The 22,911-nt window shown below is 42.9% G+C and overlaps 1 protein-coding gene across 3 annotated transcripts in view; it reads left to right on the top strand.

Annotated features, from left to right (window-relative positions):
• slc2a9l2 (solute carrier family 2 member 9, like 2) overlaps window positions 1-22,911 on the top strand; it is a 316,787-nt gene that overhangs the window by 39,436 nt on the left and 254,440 nt on the right. For all 3 annotated transcript variants that reach the window (XM_069926647.1, XM_069926646.1, XM_069926648.1), the window contains exon 3: window positions 14,456-14,554. In XM_069926647.1, the coding sequence (XP_069782748.1) occupies window positions 14,456-14,554 (99 nt within the window). The remainder of the gene's footprint in view (window positions 1-14,455; window positions 14,555-22,911) is intronic.

The raw sequence follows: 22,911 nt of genomic DNA, 5'->3' as shown, positions 1-22,911 counted from the left end.
GGAGTTTGAAACAAGGAATTCAGAGCTACAGGAAGCTTGAACTAGACTGAGAAAAATGTAGAGGTGAGGAAGCCCAAAGGCAAAGAGAGATTGTTGTGTCTCTGAGTTACTTGGGAGGCCTCTTAAATAACTTAGAGATGCAAAATTCAAATAACAGATAAGATTTTACTTACTGATGCCTTCCACCATCTCAGAAAACTGTTCACACACTCATTATACATATACATACGCCCCACAGTGGTGCACTACAGTTACTACAGTGAGAAAGGTGTATTCTTGCACAGTTACAAAATAGTTCACATTATTCTGACAAGATAACAACCCTCCTTCTCAAGGTAAAGAAAAATTAGTTGTCTTTATCATTTTCATTCCAGTGCAACTTAAGTAACTGAACTTGTAAACTAATTTATTTACAAAACTATTTTTATATAGTTCTTAATGATATTGCACTGGTGGCAAATGTTGCTTCGCCATCTGGTGGAGTTGGCTGCGACCATTGGCCTCTGTGTTGCTCGTACATGTGTACGTGATGTAGCTTGTTGTTCTTTACCTGACAACTGCTGTGTTGATGTTTCAGTATTATTGGTTGTGGTCTCTTCACTTGATATCTCACTTGATATTGATGTTGTAGGCTTTACTGGTATTAAAGCTTTCTGCTTCGTCCCATCTTGTGTCGGCTGGATGTGAATTCTGTTCCTCCTCAGCTGATTGCCAGAGTCTGTTTTGGCAATGTATGATCTTGGTGGCTCAGCTTCTCTGATGACCTTTGCTGGAGTCCATGTTTTCAACATCAGCACAGTTCTGGCAATATTTGTTATAATGTTGGTGACCTTCTTGTGTGTCAGCCAGCCTTCTTCTGGTTTCCTGGAGGGTATTTTGCTTGGCAGAGTTGTTTTATATCTCCTGCCATTTAGAAATTCTACCAGGGACCTCATGTCAGCCCTTAAAAGTGTTTCCCATAATGATAGAAGAGCTAGGTCTGGGTCTTCTTTTGTTTCGCGACACTTACTAGTTTCATGGTTTGTACTTGTCTTTCAACTAACCCATGACCTTTGGGGTAGTATGGGGATGATGTAGTGATAAGAAACCCATACACTGCACCAGCTTTCCAAATTCTTGTGATGTGAACTGTGTTCCATTGTCACATATTACCTGCTCGGGTATTCCTTGTTCAGCAACGAGTGCTCTCATTTCTGAGGTGACAGTTGATGCTCTCAGGTCTTTCACCCTTTTGATGAATGAAAACATATAGTAACAGGCTACTATTAAATGCCATCTTGATTCTCGGTGAACAAGTCTGTTCCCACTGTGTGCCCATGACCTGGCAGATACTTCTGTGGAAATCATTTCCTCTTTTTGTTGTGTGTGTCTGTTGATCCTTTGGGATATCTTCTTCATCTGGATCTCATAATTGACGGAGATCAATTGCAACTCCCGGCAGGTATCCAGACCTAGAATTGCTGGTCCGTCTGCATCTACCCTGTAGAACATACAGAGGATGTTCTTTCTCTTATGGCAGCCATTAATCTTAGCTCTCCCTTGCTGCTTGATCATGGGTCCACCATAGGCCATTAATGTGGCATTTGCAGTTTCCAATGCACCGTCTTTTGGATACCCTTTTATTATGTTCTCTGGGAACATCTGACGGTTGAGTCTGAGTGGAAGGACGTTGCTTTGTGATCCAGTATCCAGCTTCACCTTTAGGTTAAATATCATCGGCTTGTTCGGGATTGTCTTCTGTGTTTGGATCCTTGTGTGCAACTCACTTTCATTTTTCATCTCACCCAACATCTCGTGAAGGTGTATGGATTCCATGTCCAGTGTCTGGGTGTTGGAGTACTCATTGTTGTTTCCTTTTATGTGTTGGATCTCCTTGTTTTTTTTCTTCACTGGTATTACTGTTTTCTTCATAGCAGACTTGTACATCTTCACCCAGTGATTCGCTTGACCATAGGCTCTACATTCAGAACCGTATGCGGGGTATTTATTTCAGTCATTGAAGGGGTGTTGTCTGCCACACTTCCTGCAGGTCTTGGGGGGGGTTTGCACTTTTCTAATTGTGTTCTTTACAGCATCAAACCTTCCTTCTCTTTGCTGTGGGTGGGTCTGCATAGATATGGATTTCATTTGCATCCTCGTGTCTTCGAAGGCTCTGGCTGTGTCTATAGCTTTAGCTGGCTTCCAGCTATTCTTCCCTATAAGAGACTTTTGCACTTTGGGATGGGCACTTCCCATATTAGTTGATCAACTAATCTTTCCTCTATATCCTTAAATCTGCATTTTGCAGCAACAATTTTAGTGAGGAACTTATCAACAGTTTCATCAGTCTCTTGCATTAAGCCTTGAAATTCATAGTGTTTAATTCTATGATTAGATATGGGTTCAAGGTGAGAAGCAAACTTTGCAAATATCTGCTCTGAATCATTTTTCTCCACCTCTATAAGCTCCCAGCTATTAAATAAGTCAAAGCCTCGCTCCCCTGTTCAGAGAAGTTTATAACTGACCTTCTCCTCTACTGTTGCATTTTTAAAATAGCTTTGGAATGCTAAATTTCACTTCTGCTGAATCTTTTTAAACAATTCAACAATGTCTTCAGCCTCCTTGTCTATCACTGGGTGAACTGCTGTTGCTCCAGCCATTTTTTTCAGTAATATTTTTTCTCTTCTTCCCCTTTGTATTTCAGTGACTTACAATCAATTGTATGGCTTTATTCCTGTTCTCTTATACTGCTGCCACCATGTTACGTCTCTGGAGTTACTTGGGAGGCTTCTCAAACAACTTAGAGATGCAAGATTCAAATAACAGAAGAGATTTTACTTACTGATGTCTTCCACCATCGCAGGAAAACTGTTCACACACACTCATATACATATTCATACACGCCCACAGTAGTGCACTACAATTACTATAGTGAGAAGGGTCTATTTTTATGCCCATTATCCTGACTATATAACAGTCACTTAACTACAGGAAAGATATCCATAAGATAGAAAGAGTGCAGATAAAATTTACTGGGATGTTGTCCGGACTTCAGGAAGTGAATTATAGGGAAATATTAAACAGGTTAGGACTTTATTCCCTGGAGTGTAGAAGAATGAGGGGAGATTTGATGGAGGTATTTAAAAACTTATGAGGGGGGTAGACAGAATAAATTTAAATAGGCTTTTTCCACTGAGTGTAGGCGAGATACAAACCATGGGTTAAGGGTGAAAGTATGGGGAACATGAGGGGGAACTTCTTCACTCAGAAAATGGTGGGAGTGTGGAATGAGCTGCCGGCTGAATTGGTGAATGTGGGCTCAGTTTTAACATTTACGAAGAATTTAGACAGGTACTTGGATGGGAGAGGTATGGAAGCTATGGACTGGATGCAGATCAGTGGGATTAGGCAAAAAAAAATGGTTCGGCCTGAACTAGAAAGGACAAATGGGCCTGTTTCTGTGCAGTCATGATCTAATATTGTTGACTCAAATACCATTGATCAGTAGGTATGGAGTAGTTAGGTTGGAGATACAATGATGTGGGTGTCTGTGGCATATTGGCATTTTGCCCTGTATTATACCCACTTTATCCCACTTCAGGGACAAGAAACCTATTTACCTTTTATGCAGAGATGGGCCGCATATCATCACCTGAAAGCTGATGTCAGAAAAGAAACAGTAAATTTGTTTAAAACACTTTTGCAATAACTTGATGCCATATTTCATAATACAGGTAAGCCCTACCTATATAACTCATTGCCAGCCCCTCATATACTCAACCCCTGCCAAGCTCCAGTTTAACTGTGTCAACTCACATGAGCTCGACCAATCTTACTTTGCTTTATCACAGAGTTTCCAGTCTGTCTAATTAAAATGCCTCATTTTACACCCCACCACAGATCAAATGATGAGACTGATTATATCATCCTTTGTCTGTTGAATTTAGTCAATCCCTTTCTGGTTAATTATTCATGGCATCAACCTTGAACTGCCAGATGACTCTATTCCCTGCCTGCCTAATTTACAGCAAACACTAGCAGGCTACAGTAAAACTGCAACCATCCTCCATTCAGTTCATTGGAATCCCAGCCACTGGATGCTGCTTTCTCTGTTTCCGTGAGGCACCGTCTCTTTCAGCCCCTCCATGCTCACCAGGGCCCCTTTCCACTCAAAACCTGTTTGGTTCAGTTTCCTTCACTCCTTTTAAATTCTCTGGGATCTGGTTTCCTTCTGCTCACTTAATACTCACCTGGTTCACTGGAAAATGGAAATTAAAAGTTGATCCGTATTTAATTGGTACATCAGGTCACTCGTCTGAGTGCTACTGATACCCTGTAACCCAGTACTACCTGATGCATGGTTGGGTGGTCAGCGATTGAACCAGCTCCCCTTCCAAGCTTCCCTGGTGTGGAGGGTGATTAGACGCTCTGCAGGATGAAAAAAAAGACCTGTCAAAGGGTGGACGAGCTCTCTCGTAGGGTAGACGGCCATCGAGTAAACACATGCCGTGAAGTGTGGAAAGGGCATCCCTTGCATCAAAGCTTGGTTCTGGCCATTCACTGCAACAGAACCTCCCTCAGATGTCTTTGTTAGAAATTAAAGTACCTTTAAAGAAATTGCTCGAGACAAAAATTGAGAACAAAGAACATTTATTACTACAACAATGCAAAGTTGGGTGCTTCCCCTTACCCTGGGAATACACATATATACTGGGGCTCACCCAACTTTTATACAGTTCATTTCAGTGTAGAGGTACCCTCCCCCTTACATTCTTCTGCCTCCTGCTGGAGAGGTTTGGCATTAGGCAATCCTGCCTACGTGCAGTTTCAGTACACTTGGAGGACCAGGGGGTATCCTGTGGGTGTCCCATCATGTCATTGTCCTTATTCACACCTTCCTGATTCTCTGGGCTACAGTCTCTTGATATGCAGAGTTGACTCATTCTATCTAGGGTTGGCTAATTTCATATGTATAAATCTGTGTATGGTTAGCTAATTAGAAATGTATGACTTGGTACTTCTGTCCAGGGCTAGGAGACCCTTATCTGATCCAGACTACCTCAACTTCCTACATTCTATTGTACCTTACCATTCCTTATCTTAGTCCTATGGTCTTGTCACAAAGGATAGAAGATTCTTATGTTAATCGTGCTGACTCTGCTTTCCTGCATCCTAAGCCCCAAACTTATCCTGTTTGAACTGGTTTCAGCCATTTTACTGATGAACTTTAGTTTCTTCCATGTTCATAATTTTAGGTCAATTTTCCCATCTCTCACAATCCTCACTTTTCTTTTAGATCAGTAATACTGATCTTTCACCATGATCAGTGTTACTGATCTTTGGTTACTAGTGTCAGTGTGACTGATCCCCCACCCCCCTCCTCACTTTTCTTTTAGATCAGTAACACTGATCTTTCAAGTGTAAGGTGTAGTTTTACCCAGCTGGTCAATAACCGAATTGTAATGTCTGTGTAAAGTCTTTAGGTAGGGGAGCACCATGAAGGTCAGGGGAGTGAGTCCAGCTGCTTATTAGGGTTTGGAGTATCAGGCTCCAGTTCTCAGTAAAAAGTCTAGTCCATCCCATACGTTGAAATATTGAAGCAGTGTCTTTGAAGCACACGACCTTTGTAAGTGTTGTCCCGACGAAGTCTGTGAGAAGCGCTGCCTTCAGCAGCGAACGAGTAGCAGTAGTCAGGCGGTTCCGTTTGATTGTGGCTAGTATCTGATGTCCTCTTCAGCCCCGAACCCTAGGGCCACCGATCTCCGAAGGCTGTTTGGAGCCTGATATTAAAGTGTCAAGCAGCTCACGTTGTTGGAAACTGGTGCTCCCTTTCATGGGGTGATGAAAAGTGACCAAGCTGGGGGGGGATTGTTTCTTGTGATTTAACTGTGTGTTGCAGCTTGTCTGCTAACATTAGCATATGTATCATTGAACTTGTGAGTTGCAGCCTGTCTGTGTACATTAGCATATGTATTAACTCTCTCTCTCTGTTACATGTACAATCCTGACAACCATTCTGTCTGTCTTTGTCCCACCATGTCCTTTGTGCTATCGCTTCAAAACTCCTGTCTTTAATACCTGTGTAGGCTATGATACAAATTAGATGTACTCCACTAAAGCTGTTTAATTCCCCTGGTCCGTATTGGGATCCCTTATATCCCATTATGACTATACATTAAATCTATGCCCTGTCTACATTCTAAAGGAGCACAATTGTAACCTCTGTTGCCCTTATTCCAGGGGGACTTTAAACATTAACGAACAATATTCCAAAAAATGAGTAAAACAACAATGAAAGTAAAACCCATTGAAAGCAGCAATAAAATATAACAATAACTGAATAAACAACAATAAATGTAAAGCTCATTGAAAACAGCAATAAAATACACAAAAACTGAATAAACCACGATAAATGTAAAGCTCATTGAAAACAGCAATAAAATACACAAAAACTGAATAAACCACGATAAATGTAAACCATTAAAAAAAACGAATAAAATTGTAACATTATGGCACTTTGTCATTAATTCTTTGAATGTGGGTCCAGCCTTTCTCTCTTGTTCTTACTGCGGTGTCTGTAATTAAAAGTACACAGAAGGGACCATCCCAGGCAGGTTTTAGTTGATCCTCTTGCCATGCTTTTACATATAACCAATCACTAGATTTTAATAAAATGAATAACAATCTGACTTTCCTTTGTGTTAGTGTAAAAATTGTAAAATGAAACACAAACCATATTTGCATGGGTTTTGAATATGTTAGACCTTATTAAAATGCAGTTGGAGCTGCTTGTCTGTATGGGGCACAACCCTCCAACTTGTTAGAGTGAGTACATAACAGACATTGCAGCACAAGAGCCCCTGCAAGAGAACTTGAAACATATTCAACCTTTAGTTCTGCCTTAAGTAAAATGCCTTGTGCCACAGCTCACAGGAGCTGGCCTTATTTAAAACAGTCTGTAAAACAGGCACCAAAAAAAAAGTTAAAAGATGTTCTTATGAGGATTGCACACACAATAATTTAAGTACAGGCTAGTTTCTATTATATTCCACTTAAAAGTTCTGCTGCATGAATCCTGGAGCTTGTGGAGTCATTATTGAATCAAGAAATATTGGTACCATGCCAATCTCATTCTAACATGCCAATTTCTCCAGTCCTTAAGTCAAGATGTACTGAATAGCATCTGGTACAAGATCTGTGAGTTCTTAATGATATTATTATTCTTATGCACCCAATTGTTCTGAACAATGCCACCAATTTAAATCATATTCCACCTATTGCAGTACTCACACACCACCATAGACCAGTTCGCAGGTTTATTTCTCCATTAAGCTGAATCCAGTTGCGCAGGATTTACCTCCGTGATTATTTACAATGTAACTTCCGCACTACCGGATTTAAATATAAACCTGATGAATGGGGGAAAGTTATCATGAATTAAATAACAGCGGCAATACAGAGAAATTGTGCTGAGGCATTAATTTCACTCCGGAGGAAAATGCACCAGAGAAATGAATGATTAAACTTATAGGAATCCCCATAGGAATCCCCAGAGGTATCTTTATTCTCCAGAGGTGGGTGATCTTTAAACTCACGGACCTTGACTGCTGAATGTGTAGAAGAAATGTATTAAATGTGTTGATAGGGCTCCATACCTCTAACTGCAAGACAAGAGCCTGAAGCCTCAATTTCAAGTGCCACAGTGCACTTAAAGGGACATGCACACTCCCCCTTCAACTGGCTGATCCAGCCACTTTACACATCAGATCCTTTCTTTATCTCACATACACTTAAAGTTAAGATGTATAGAACTCACCCTATTTGCGCAAACATTTCTCCCTGCAAATGTTATAACATCACTATTCTCAGGTAGTCCCTGTGCAAAATCACATTTAAATACAATTTATTTCATAAATTGGAATTAACTGGTAGTTAAATTCGCTAATTCTACAGTATTGAAAAACGATCATTTATGACATTTAATTTTTAGCATGAATTTTAATCAATATTGGTCAGTGACTGAAGTGGGAAGTCGTGATTTATGAAATTATCTCTGGTCTCTACTCTCCCACTCCCTGCACTTCTCCCAACATTCAGGAGCTGGCACACAGTCCCTGCCTTTTCCATGTTACTCATCTACTATTACTTTAACTGCTTGCATCAAAATGTTAGCCTTTGCTTTCTGCTTATCCTCAGATGACTGGACAAATGCTTTTTGTGTGATCTGTAGAAGCTGGGTTATTCCCTGCTCATGCCAATTTTCTGTCTTTTGTAATTTTCTCTTAATGTCTGGGGCTGAGTTGGTAACAAAACCTGTTAGTACCAATTGTTCCCCTGCTGGGGATTCTATGTCGAGACCCCTATATTGTATATATATTTGGTCCCAAAAATTGGTCTAACTGTTCGGCACATCCCTGGGGATCTTCTATCAGGGAGGTCAGTTCTTTCTTAAAGTTACACACTTCAGTACTGGTCAGGGGCACATTTACGAAACCGAGACCCTCTCCCATGGGAACTTCCCACAGTGGTCTCATCCAATTGGTTTCTAGCTTATTAGGTCTGGGTTCCTGCTCCCTGGGAAATGAATCAAAGGGTTCTGCCCCTTTCTTCCTGAAGAGTCTCACGCTGTTCTGAATTAAAGTTACCTCTCTCTCCTGCCAACAGAGGTGGTAATCGAGTGCTTTGTGAGCAAGTTATCATACCACTCCTGCTCTCTTCTCTCTTCTCTAGTGGTGGGGGAGGTGGGGAAGGTGCAGAAGGGTAGGTCATAGGAGGGGAAGGAAAGATAGGAGCCGGCATAGGAGGAACATAGGGTGCAGGGAGGGAATGTAACACATCCCAACCCTGTGATTCAGGGACAAGAGGTTCCTCCTCTCTCTTATCCCTGGATTCTTTCTCATTCAAAACCAGCTGTTCAATGGATCCCTTGAGCCAGCAGGCTGCATATTCCCTGCTCTCAACATTGTCTGGCTGGTTTTGATAGAGCCATAAGTTCAAACTTCACACATCCATTCATCCTCGGATCCGAATTTTGGCCAGTACACGGAGCTCCCTTTAACCGGGTATCCCACCCATTCATTACAACAATACCTGACCGTCGTCAGTTTGTCTTTACCGCGGGTCTTTCCTGTGCCCCACTCAGATAACATCATCCCAAGCGGGCTGTACGTAGCTATCTGGTGGTCACGTCCTGTGTCAGGACTCTCATCTCTACTGCCCGCTATTCCCATACTTAGGAACAAGTAAAATACTCTTACCGAGTTCTGGCAGTACTGCTCTAGCGCGCGTCCTTCCGCCGTTTGTTCTCAATGCCTCTTCTCGGATATCACTCGCTTCTTCCACTGACCAGCCACCCGTCGCCCGTGAGTCCAGCTGAATCAGCCGGGGTGCACCTACTCTCGTCGTCGGGGTACTCTGTCAGTGGAGGGAGTGTGATCCCGGACGAGTCCCCATTTGTTAGAAATTAAAGTACCTTTAAAGAAATTGCTCGAGACAAAAATTGAGAACAAAGAACATTTATTACTACAACAATGCAAAGTTGGGTGCTTCCCCTTACCCTGGGAATACACATATATACTGGGGCTCACCCAACTTTTATACAGTTCATTTCAGTGTAGAGGTACCCTCCCCCTTACATTCTTCTGCCTCCTGCTGGAGAGGTTTGGCATTAGGCAATCCTGCCTACGTGCAGTTTCAGTACACTTGGAGGACCAGGGGGTATCCTGTGGGTGTCCCATCATGTCATTGTCCTTATTCACACCTTCCTGATTCTCTGGGCTACAGTCTCTTGATATGCAGAGTTGACTCATTCTATCTAGGGTTGGCTAATTTCATATGTATAAATCTGTGTATGGTTAGCTAATTAGAAATGTATGACTTGGTACTTCTGTCCAGGGCTAGGAGACCCTTATCTGATCCAGACTACCTCAACTTCCTACATTCTATTGTACCTTACCATTCCTTATCTTAGTCCTATGGTCTTGTCACAAAGGATAGAAGATTCTTATGTTAATCGTGCTGACTCTGCTTTCCTGCATCCTAAGCCCCAAACTTATCCTGTTTGAACTGGTTTCAGCCATTTTACTGATGAACTTTAGTTTCTTCCATGTTCATAATTTTAGGTCAATTTTCCCATCTCTCACATCTTGGACCTCACCATGCCGCTGGATCCGGGAGGGGATGTCGAGAGGGTGGGTCTGGTTCTGTGCAACTCCTGCTCACCTAAAATCCATTAACGCACACACTACTCCTTTCTGAGGAGTGAGGTATTCTCCTATCAAACCTCACAAACTGACTGAAAGGAAGCATCATCATCCTGTGGGATGGATCATCAGAAGGTATTTTAATGGGTGTGAAATACAATAGTCGGGAAAATCTGTCAATCTGGCACTGTCAAAGTTCTGAGGGTGTCAGACCACAAGTTTTTTTTTGTAATTACATTATGCATGATCTGCCTCATTAAGCTAGTCCCTACCCATCTAATTATACCAACAGCTTTTCCTAATTAACTTACCGGATCCTGCTTAATTACATCAACCTTGGTCTGCCCGATTACATCAAACACACCTACCTATTTAAACCAAATTTCAGCTCTTTCCTATCTAACAGCATAACTAGTACTTCCCTAATTCAGTCAGACCTAAGTTGTCAAATTACACTTTTCTCTTTCTTTTCCAATAACCAATCACACCTACTTAAATACAATAAGTTAAACCTGCTGATTTACACTAAACCTCAATGACCGAATTAAAACAACTTCAACTGACATGATAGCCCCATCTGCTGTTTTATATGAATCCGTAGTCGTAGCAACCTTGAATTGGAGAATGACCCTCATATGGACCACATGACCCTCCTAGAACAGCTCCTGACAAAAGCGACTCTGACAAGATCTTTCATCTGTTGCCTTTTTGTAAACAACAATCCATTAGTGAAGTCTCTTGAGTACTGTCCAAAGCTCTTGCAAAAGCTGAGAAGCTGATATGTCTCGCATTAGCAGAACTCCAGTATTTTAAATAAGATCTGTTTTAAAGTGTTTGTATGTGACCTACTCTAACAAACCTTTCCCCAATTTATCTCCCAAAAACTTATCTATATACTCTGTCACAGACAAGATGGGGCAGAAAAGTTACTCCACTGGTAATTGAGACCAGCAATAGGGAACAAGATTCAGGGGAGCAGAATTAGGACAGAGGCCAGGGGAAGTGGTAGAGGCTGATTCATTAAATATCTTTAAGACACAAGTAGATTTTTGCACAGGATGGGAATTGAGGAAAGGACCGGAAGGTGGAGCTTTGTCCATGAATATGATCTTATTAAATGGTGGATGAGGGTGGACAAGCCAGATGGCCTATCTCTCCTATTTCTTGTGATTTAGGTCTTGGCGTCAGTGTTACAGTTTGCACATATAACCATATAACCACTTACAGCACAGAACAGGCCAGTTCGGCCCTACTAGTCCATGCCGTAGCAAATCCCCACCCTCCTAGTCGGTCAGATGTGAATTCTGTTCCTTCTCAGCTGATTGCCAGAGTCTGTCTTGACAATGTATGATCTTGGTGTCTCAACTTCTCTGATGACCTTTGCTGGGGTCCATATTTTCAACATCGGCTCTTGAATATGCACATGCTGCCCTCTGAAGAGTTCTGGTAATGTTTGTGCATGTTTGTTATAATGCTGGCATCCTTCCTGCATGTCAGCCAGTCTTCTTCTGGTTTCCTCTTGATCTTCTGAATGGTGTATTTTGCTTGGCAGAATTGTTTTATATCTCCTGCCATGTATTTAGAAGTTCTGCTGTGGACTTCATGTCAGCCCTTCAAGGTGTTGCTCGTAATGATAGAAGAGTGAGCTATCCATCTTTTGTTTCACGACACTTAACTAGTGTGTGTGTTTCACAGTTTGTACTTGTCTTTCAACTAACCCATGGTCTTTGGTGTAGTATGGGGATGATGTAGCTATAACAAACCCATACTCTCCACCCAGCTTTCTGAATTCTTGTGGCGTGAACTGTGTTCCATTGTCACATATTATTTGCTTGGGTATTCCTTGTTCAGCAAGGAACACTCTCATTTCTGAGGTGATAGTTGATCCTCTCAGGTCTTTCACCCTTTTGATGAATAGAAACTTAGAGTAGGAACAGGCTACTATTAAATAACACTCTTGATTCTCAGTGAACAAGTCTGTTCCCAACTGTGTGCCATGGCCTGAAAGGTACTTCTGTGGAAATCATTTCCTCTTTTTGTTGTGTGTGTCTGTTGATCCTTTTGGATATCTTCTTTGTCTGGATCTCATAATTGACAGAGATCAGTTGCAACTCCTGGCAGCTATCCAGACCTAGAATTGCTGTTCTGTCTGCATTTACCATGTAGAATGAACAGAGGATATTCTTTCCCTTATGGCAGCCACTGATCTCAACTCTCCCTAGCTGCTTGATCATGGGTCCACCATAGGTGACATTTGCAGTTTCCAATGTACCGTCTTTTGGATACCCTTTTATTATGTTCTCTTGGAACATTTGGTGGTAGAGTCTGAGTGGAAGGACGTTGCTTTGTGATCCAGTATCCAGCTTCACCTTTAGGTTAAATATCATCGGCTTGTTCGGGATTGCCCTCTGTATTTGGATCCTTGTGAGCAACTCGCTTCCTTTTATCTCACCCAACATCTCGTGAAGGTGTATGGATTCCATGTCCAGTATCTGGGTGTCAGAGTCCTCATTGTTGTTTCCTTTTATGTGGAAGATCATCTTGACTTTTTTCTTCACTGGTATTACTATTTTCTTCATACCAGACTCGTATATCTTCACCCAGTGATTCGCTTTACCATAGGCTCTACATTCAGAACCGTATGCGGGGCATTTGTTTCAGTCATCAAAGGGGTGTTGTATGGCACACTTCCTGGAGGTCTTGGGGGTGTGCACTTTTCTGATTGTGTTCTTTATAGCATCAGCCCTTCCTCCTCTTTGCTGTGGGTGGGTCTGCATAGATCGGGATTTCATTTGCATCATCATGGCTTCGAAGGCTCTGGCTGTGTCTATAGCTTCAGCCGGCTTCAAGATATCCTTCCCTATAAGAGATTTTTGCACTTTGGGATGGGCACTTCCCCATATTGGTTCAACTAATCTTTCCTCTATATCCTTAAATCTGCATTTTGCAGCAACAATTTTTAGTCTAGTGAGGACCTTATTAACAGTTTCATCAGTCTCCTGCATTGAAATTCATAGCGTTTAATTTTATGATTAGACCTGGGTTCAAGGTGAGAAGCAAACTTTGCAAATATCTGCTCTGAATCATTTTTCTCCACCTCTATAAGCTCCCAGCTATTAAATAAGTCAAAGCCTCGCTCCCCTGTCCAGAGAAGTTTATAACTGACCTTCTCCTCTACTGTTTTATTTTTAAAATAGATTTTGAATGATAAATTGCACTTCTACTGAAACCTTTTAAACGATTCAACAATGTCTTCAACCTCCCCGTCCATCACTGGGTGAAGTGCTGTTGCTCCAGCCATTTTTCAGTAACGTTTTTTCTATTCTTCCCCTTCTTATTTCAGTGACTTACAATCACTGACTTTATTCCTATTCCTATCTACCACTGCCACCATGTTGTGTCTCTGGAGTTGCTTGGGAGGCTTCTTAAATAACTTGGAGATGTAAGATTCAACTAACTGAATACTTTACTTACTGATGTCTTCCACCATCTCAGAAAACTTTATACACGCACTCACACGCACGTATACACACACACACCAGTTGAAAAAGATGGAGATTGAACTACATGTGAAGGAGATGGAGTTCAACACAAAGAAATCAGAGCTTGAGGAAGCTGAAAGGCAGAGGCAGTTTGAACTAGACTCAGAAAAACGTAGAGGTGAGGCAGCCCAAAGACAAAGAGAGATGATAGAAATACAAACTTGGTCAGATTTTGCAGAAATTAGAAATGATTATTATTTAAATCCAGAGCCTAAATTCAAGCCAAGTGAAACTTTCAAAATAGGTCAAAATTCTGTTGCATTTGCAGGCAATAATCACAATGTGAAATTTGTGCCCAAAATACCTTTTCAGAAGGGTGACGTGAAGTAACAAAATAAGATAGAAAATAAACAGGGAAGATCTTTTGGTTCATTTTGGGATTATTTTAAGAAAGCTGGTATGTGGTTGCAAATTGTTTTCCCTTGAAGGAAAAGAACGGTACCAGGTAAGTAAGGGTTTGAAATTGTTGGTAAAGTGAGGAAGGAATGAAAACCTTTTGTGTCGGGAGTATGTTAGTACGAATTCTATCACCGATGTATATGTGTGTATATTGTAGTATAGGATGGCTGTGATTGGCTGAGAGCATAGCCATGCCGACTGGCAGGTCTTAAAGGGTTGCTCCTAGCCAGACCCAGATCATTCTGAACTGGTTGACCTACATGGGTCAAGCAATGAAAGTCTGATAACAAAATTTGGTAAACTTTGTTCAAATAAGGTCTGTTGTATTTCCAGGGTTTGACGTGCCATCTTCTGACTGCCTCACTGGTTGGAGCTTTTGGTTCATCATTTATATACGGTTATAATTTGTCAGTAGTAAATGCACCAGCTGTGGTAAGTGAAGGATCCACTCATTGTACCTTTTTATATATCTCCATTTTCCTTCATAAAATGAATATTTATGGCATTCAGTTCCCCAAGTCAAGTGGTCTGTAGTCCTCTCCTTTTATTCATGAGCCCTAGTTCACCAACCTTTAGGATTCACTTTAAAAGATGTAAACAGTCCTTCTGAGTGAAGCATCACTTCATTTGGTTAACTTACAGGGGACATTTACTACATCTCCACATCGGGAGTCTAGATGCAGACTGGGAGATCATTTTGTTGGCAAGAAATTCCCAGTGGCCACACACCAATGCCACACCACACCATCCATGGCCTCATGTACTGGCAAACTGAAGCGATCCACAAATTGGAGGAACAATGCCTTGTATTTTGTTTGGGTTCTCTCCAATCATATGATATTAGCATCTATCTCCAATTTCTCTCTTGTTCTTTATCCCTCTGTCTCCTTTCCTCCACCTCATCTTTTTCTCTTTTACCCTCCCACCTGTAGCTGCCTGTGACCTCTCACCTGTTAACCTACACTCTCTCCTCCCTCCCCTCCCCCCTCCAACTTGTATTCAGGTGCCTTGCCTGATTTTGTTTGTACCAGAAAAAGAGCTGATGGACCAGTTACACCTGAACTGCAGGGGAACCAATGTCTTTGTGGGGAGATTTGCTAGTATTACAGGGAAGGTTTAAACTAGAATGGCAGCAGGGTGGGGGAGTTGAGGGATGAAAAGGATCAGTCATAGTGAGACTGAGGGGCTGAGTTGAGATTATTTTAATACAAGATGTATTATGGGTAAGGCAGGTGAACTTTAAGCCTGCAATTATAATATTGTGGCCATTACAGATGCATGGCAGGAAGAGGGACAGGATGGGCAGCTCAATGTTGCTGAGTTGTTGTTTTAGACTGGATAGACGTTATCCACCTGTAATCTCTGGACTGGCTTTGCTTGATGTGTTGAGTATTTTCCATGCCTGACCTGTAATTCATGATTTTTGCATATCCCCCTTCTTGATTTTATCTCTACTGTTCTCATTGATCCAGCAACAGGATGGTTTCATCAACACTATATCAGCTTGCCAATACTGATCAGTCAGTCACACACTCCCCCCCCCCCCCCCACCTCACACCCCCTTTTTTATAATTATATAGAAGAAAATGGTGGCCAAGGTAAACATAAGTCCCTGAGAAGATGAGAGGATGGAATTAATATTGGATAATGTGGATGTTATGTGTCAGTCTTCAAGGTGAACAAACTGGTGAGTCTCAAGCTAGACTAATCCCCAGGTCCAGATGGAATCTATTCCAGGTACTGAAAGAAATAACCTAAGTTGAATATTTGTGATAATTGACCAAAACTTGCTGGGTGATCCTGGCAGGTTGGAAGACAGTGAATGCCACACCCACTGTTTATTTTTTTAAAAAGGGATGTAGGTGAAAGGTAGATTACTGTAGGCTGTTTAGGGTGATGTCTGCAGTTGGCAAAATGCTCAATGCTATCATTAAGGAAATAATAGGAATAGAAATGGTTCCATCAGACAGGCACAGCCTTGATCCTGGAAAGGCAGGTCCTGTTGACCAATTTACTGGAATTCGAAGAAGATGTGACAAATACAGTGGATCGAGGGGAGCAGGTGGATGTTGTGTGTCTGGATTTCCAGGAGGTGCTGCATCTATTTAAAAAAAATCTAATCCATAAAACAAGGATGCATAGGTAGATTGGTTAATGGGCAGAATGTAGTTTGGATAAATGGGGTTTCTATGTTGGTGATTAATGGTGCATGTATTGCTGCAGGGGGTGAGTGCTTTCCTGCAACTATTCATGTTGTACATTGATTACATAGAAGAGTGGACCCGGTTGCAGTGTGTCTAAGTTTGCTGATGTCACTAAGTTTAGTGGAAAAGCAAAATCCACAGAGGATGCAGAGACTGATAAGCAGGGCAAGGGACCGGCAGATAGAGCACAATGTTGATAAATGCTAGGTCCTTTTTGGAAGGAAATATAGAAGATCAAGTTATTATTTAAATGGCGAAAGGTTGTGCTTGCTTTGTGCTGAGGGACTTGGGAGCCTGAATCACAAATGGATGGAGCAGGCTCGATGGGCCAAACGGCCCAATCCTGCAACTATTTTCTATGATCTGCAACTTTTGCTGCAGAGGAAAGACAGAGGACATATCCAAGAGCCCATCACACCCTCAACACTAATACTCAAGCATGTGAAAGCATGCACCAACAGGATTGAAGTCCATTTCTTCGTCACCTTAATCAGCCAGTTAAATGAACTCCATGACAGTGCTAATATGCTGCCCTTACCAGGTGCTAAATGATTATTTGTTTTATGGCAATATGGCATACTCTGGAATTGTGCTCCAGAGATGTCTGTATGAGTGTTGGAGATTGCCTGTTCATCTGCACACAGAAGAAGGCTTCTCCCTCATCATAAAAACAATGCTGGACAAAGAGTGTACTTTATGTAGCAAAGATAAAGATGCATTATCTTGAGTTCTTCATCAAGGTCTGAGCAAAATGTGGGCTGGCACCTGAATAAAATGGAGGGAGGAGGGGAGGCAAGAGGTGGATAAGGGAGGGCGGGCACACCAGCAATCCGGGAGGGAGGGCGGGCACACCAGCAATCCGGGAGGGAGGGCGGGCACACCAGCAATCCGGGAGGGAGGGCGGGCACACCAGCAATCCGGGAGGGAGGGCGGGCACACCAGCAATCCGGGAGGGAGGGCGGGCACACCAGCAATCCGGGAGGGAGGGCGGGCACACCAGCAATCCGGGAGGGAGGGCGGGCACACCAGCAATCCGGGAGGGAGGGCGGGCACACCAGCAATCCGGGAGGGAGGGCGGGCACACCAGCAATCCGGGAGGGAGGGCGGGCACACCAGCAATCCGGGAGGGAGAGGGAAGGGGGATGGAGAACTGGAGGGAAAGAGACAGGGAGATGGGGAAGAAAGAAAGACTGGGGAGAGGGGCTAGCAGAAACCAGAGAAATCAAAGTTAATACCATGTGGTTGGAGTGCCCAGACAGTATATTAGGTGTTTTTCCCCCAATGTATGGGTGGCCTTGGTTTGGTAGTGCATGAGGACATGGATAGACATGTCAGTGGGGGTGTGGAGCACAGAATTGAAATGATTTCCCACTGATACCTCCTGCCAAGTCTCAGGCCCCCTTTAACAAGACCCTGCCGAAGAACGTCGTCACCATTTCTAGTACCATCTCTATTTTACTCTTCCCAAGTTGGCATTTTGTCACAAATAAACTTTTTTTAATTAATCATAGATGCCCTGTGATTAGTAAGGGATTACTTGAGGTGGTATGTGAGTGGCTACATTTTTACCTAAACTAAATTTTATACTTCCTGATGCCTCAACTTAAAACAGACGTACAAAACTGATCAGCAGACTCCAAGTCCTCGGACTCAACACCCCAATGTGTAATTTGATCCTTGATTTCCTTTCGGACAGACCAAAATCAGTGAGGATTGGTAAAAAAATTTCCATCAGTTCTGGAGCACTATAGGGGTGTATTGTTAGCCCCCTGCTCTACTCACTTTACATTTACAACTGTGTGGCTCAGTACAACAATAACATCACCTACAAATTTGCCGACAATACCACAGTGGTGGTTTGTATAAAGGAAGGGGATGAGTCAGCATAAAGGAGGGAGATTGAAAACTTGGCTGAATGGTGAACCAACAAGAACCTCGCTCTTAATGTCACCAAAACCAAGGAGCTGATTGTTGAGTTCAGGAAGGTAAAACTGGATGTGATGACTGGGGGATCAGAGGGAGAGAGGGTGAGCAAATTTAAGTTCTTACAAAATTCCCTTTTCTTTCTTAATTTTTATCTCGGAGGATCTTTCCTGGAGCCAACACACTAATGACATTGTGAAGAAAGCATGGCAGCACCTCTACTTCCTCAGGAGTTTGTGTAGGTTTGGTGTGCCATTGGAAATCTTGGCAAATTTCTACAGGTGTGTGGTGGATTGCAGGTTGACTGGCTGCACAATGGTCTGATATGGGGACACCAATGCCCCCACAAGCATAAAGCCCTGCAAAAGGTAGTGGACACAGCTCAGGACATCACAGGAAAAACCCTTCTTACCATCAAGAAGCACTGAGAACATCTACAGGGAACGCTGCCACTAGAGGGCGTTCAAAGGATCCACATCACTGACCACACGCTCTGTTCTCACTTGTACGAGTCCCCATAAAATGTTACGGAGTCCAGAGGACTCCCAAAACCAGCAGCAATAGGTATATACCACAACACAGGGTTACTTAAACAAAAGTTGCTTTTAATTATATTTGAACAAGAAAACAGAATTAAACTTTAACTTATTACTTAACCTACCTAACTACTTAATCCCCCTCTAATACTAAGTGTAGGTGTCTGTAATGTATATTTAAGATGAGAAAAGTTATTTGAATCACAGTCCAATCTCACTGGTTGCAGGCAATTCTTGTACTGTGCACAGAAGTTAGCATTAACGAAGTTCACCAGTCTTTGGTGCTTACCAGGCAAATAGTTACCACTCAGGAGAGTTCTCGCTGGTTTTCAGAGAGAGAGATTCCTTTTCCAGGACATCCACAACTGATTCCTATTTAATCAATCTTGCTAACGAAACTTTCCCCCTTTAGGGTTCTCCAGATGATCCTCTTTCTTTCAGGTCATCTTTCACACCACCAGTCTTCTCCTTCGACCAGGAAGTCTTCTAAAGTTTGCCAGCTTGTTCCTCTGGAACAGCTTTCTGTCTCTCTCCTCTCTGTTTCACACCCTCCCTCTCCGAGACCAAAACTCTTCTCCTCTGCCTGCAAAGATCACATGCTCTCCCAGGCAAGCTGTATGTTGATACTTTGTTTCCTCCTCCAAAAGCATTCTGCAAAAGTCCTACAAATATTGTGTGTTTTAAAATGTGTTTGTGTGCAAGCTACTCTAACAATTCCTTCCTCTCTCTCTCTTTGGCTTGGCTTCGCGGACGAAGATTTATGGAGGGGTAATGTCCACGTCAGCTGCAGGCTCGTTTGTGGCTGACAAGTCCGATGCGGGACAGGCAGACACGGTTGCAGCGGTTGCAAGGGAAAATTGGTTGGTTGTGGTTGGGTTTTTCCTCCTTTGTCTTTTGTCAGTGAGGTGGGCTCTGCGGTCTTCTTCAAAGGAGGTTGCTGCCCGCCGAACTGTGAGGCGCCAAGATGCACGGTTTGAGGCGATATCAGCCCACTGGCGGTGGTCAATGTGGCAGGCACCAAGAGCTTTCTTTTGGCAGTCCTTCTACCTCTTCTTTGGTGCACTTCTGTCTCGGTGGCCAGTGGAGAGCTCGCCATATAACACGATCTTGGGAAGGCGATGGTCCTCCATTCTGGAGACGTGACCTACCCAGCGCAGTTTGATCTTCAGCAGTGTGGATTCGATGCTGTTGGCCTCTGCCATCTTGAGTACTTCGATGTTGGAGATGAAGTCGCTCCAATGAATGCTGAGGATGGAGCAGAGACAACGCTGGTGGAAGCGTTCTAGGAGCCGTAGGCGATGCCGGTAAAGGACCCATGATTCGGAACCAAACAGGAGTGTGGGTATGACAACGGCTCTGTATAGGCTAATCTTTGTGAGGTTTTTCAGTTGGTTGTTTTTCCAGTCTCTTTTGTGTAGTCTTCCAAAGGCGCTATTTGCCTTGGCGAGTCTGTTGTCTATCTCGTTGTCGATCCTTGCATTGGATGAAATGGTGCAGCCGAGATAGGTAAACTGGTTGACCGTTTTGAGTTTTGTGTGCCTGATGGAGATGTGGGGGGACTGGTAGTCATGGTGGGGAGCTGGCTGATGGAGGACCTCAGTTTTCTTCAGGCTGACTTCCAGGCCAAACATTTTGGCATTTTCCACAAAACAGGATGTCAAGCGCTGAAGAGCTGGCTCTGAATGGGCAACTAAAGCGGCATCGTCTGCAAAGAGTAGTTCACGGACAAGTTTCTCTTGTGTCTTGGTGTGAGCTTGCAGGTGTCTCAGATTGAAGAGACTGCCATCCGTGCGGTACCGGATGTTAACAGTGTCTTCATTGTTGAGGTCTTTCATGGCTTGTTTCAGCATCATACTGAAGAAGTTTGAAAAGAGGGTTGGTGTGAGAACACAGCCTTGCTTCACACCATTGTTAATGGAGAAGGGTTCAGAGAGCTCATTGCTGTATCTGACCTGACCTTGTTGGTTTTCGTGCAGTTGGATAACCACGTTGAGGAACTTTGAGGGGCATCCGAGGCGCTCTAGTATTTGCCAAAGTCCTTTCCTACTCACGGTGTCGAAGGCTTTGGTGAGGTCAACAAAGCTGATGTAGAGTCCTTTGTTTTGTTCTTTGCACTTTTCTTGGAGCTGTCTGAGGGCAAAGACCATGTCAGCAGTTACACAGGAAAGAGGTACAAGTGCCACAAAGCTCACACCACCAGGTTCAGGAACAGCTACAGATACACAATCCTTTATCCAGACATCTAAAATCCAGAAAGCTCCAAAATCCGGCAAGTGGGGACCGGTGGCCTGGCGGCCGAGGGACCAGCGGTCGGGGGAGACTGCCGAGGGACTGGAAGGGGGTGGAGGTGGATACGGCAGCACAATTCGGGTGGGCTTTCCAAAATCTGGAAAAATCCAAAATTCGGTGAGCACTGTCCCTCAAGGGTTCTGGATAAAGGATCGTATACCTGTACTACCCCTCCACAATTAGACTTCTCAATGACAAACTCTATCAGGACTCTTTTGGACTTTTTTTTCTCCTCTCTGTATTGCACCATCAGTTGTTTACTTATTTACATGTTTACACTGTATACAGTTTTTCTTTGCAGTACTAATTAGTGGTGATTCTACCTAGTCTGCAGGAAAAAGGAATCTCGGGGTTGTGTGTGATGTCATGAATGTACTCTGACAATAAATCTGAAACCTAAATTGAAAATGATTACAATTATTCTAAGGTGATGTGTGAGGGAGGATTTTGGTCAGTTTGTGAATGTCTTGTTATTACCAAGTGTGACAGATTTATAGATATGTTTTTTGGAGATAAATTGGGGCAGGTTTTTTAGTGTAGGTCACATACATAACATACATAACATAACAATTACAGCACGGAAACAGGCCATTAGGCCCTTCTAGTCCGCACCGAACCAAACACCCCTTTCTAATCCCACCTCCCTGCACAATGCCCATAACCCTCCATCTTCTTCTCATCCATATACCTGTCCAACCTTTTCTTAAATAATACAATTGACTCCGTCGCCACTATTTCTCCCGGAAGATCATTCCACACAGCTACCATTCTCTGAGTAAAGAAGTTCCCCCTCATGTTACCTCTAAACCTCTGCCCCTTAATTCTTAACTCATGTCCTCTTGTTTTAAACTTTCCTCCTCTTAACGGAAATAGTCTATCCACATCCATTCTGTCTATCCCTTTCATAATCTTAAATACTTCTATCAAATCCCCTCTCAACCTTCTACGCTCCAAAGAATAAAGACCCAATCTGTCCAATCTCTCCCCATACTCCAGATGCTTAAACCCAGGCAACATTCTGGTAAACCTTCTCTGCACTCTCTCCACTCTGTTTATATCCTTCCTATAATTAGGTGACCAGAACTACACACAGAACTCCAAATTAGGCCGCACCAACGTCTTATACAATCTCAACATCACCTCCCAACTCCTATATTCCATGCAATGATTGATAAAGGCCAGCATACTAAAAGCCTTCTTCACCACCCTATTCACGTGAGTTTCTACCTTCAGGGAACGATGTACCGTCACTCCTAAATCTTTCTGCTCTTCTGTGTTCCTCAATGCTCTCCCATTTACCACATATGTCCTATTCTGATTCTTCTTACCAAAATGAAGCACCTCACACTTATCAGCATTAAATTCCATCTGCCATTTTTCAGCCCACTTTTCTAAGCAGCCCAAATCCCTCTGCAATCCTTGAAAACCTTCTTCATTATCCACTATTCCACCTATCTTAGTATCGTCTGCATATTTACTAATCCAATTCACCACCCCATCATCTAGATCATTAATGTATATAACGAACAACAATGGGCCCAATACAGATCCTTGAGGCACACCACTGGTCACCGGCCTCCAACCTGACAGACAATTATCCACTACCACTCTCTGGCCTCTCCCTTTCAGCCAATGTTCAATCCATTTGACTATCTTAAAATTTATACCTAAAGACTGCACCTTCCTAACTAACCTTCCATGTGGTACCTTATCGAAGGCCTTACTGAAGTCCATATAGACAACATCCACTGCGCTACCCTCATCCACATTCCTAGTCACCTCTTCAAAAAATTCAATCAGATTGGTCAAACATGACCTTCCTCCCACAAATCCATGT

The sequence above is a fragment of the Narcine bancroftii genome, chromosome 3 (genome assembly GCF_036971445.1).
Source record: "Narcine bancroftii isolate sNarBan1 chromosome 3, sNarBan1.hap1, whole genome shotgun sequence".
Classification (NCBI taxonomy): Eukaryota; Metazoa; Chordata; class Chondrichthyes; order Torpediniformes; family Narcinidae; genus Narcine; species Narcine bancroftii.
This window is presented reverse-complemented; position numbering and strand designations above follow the sequence as displayed.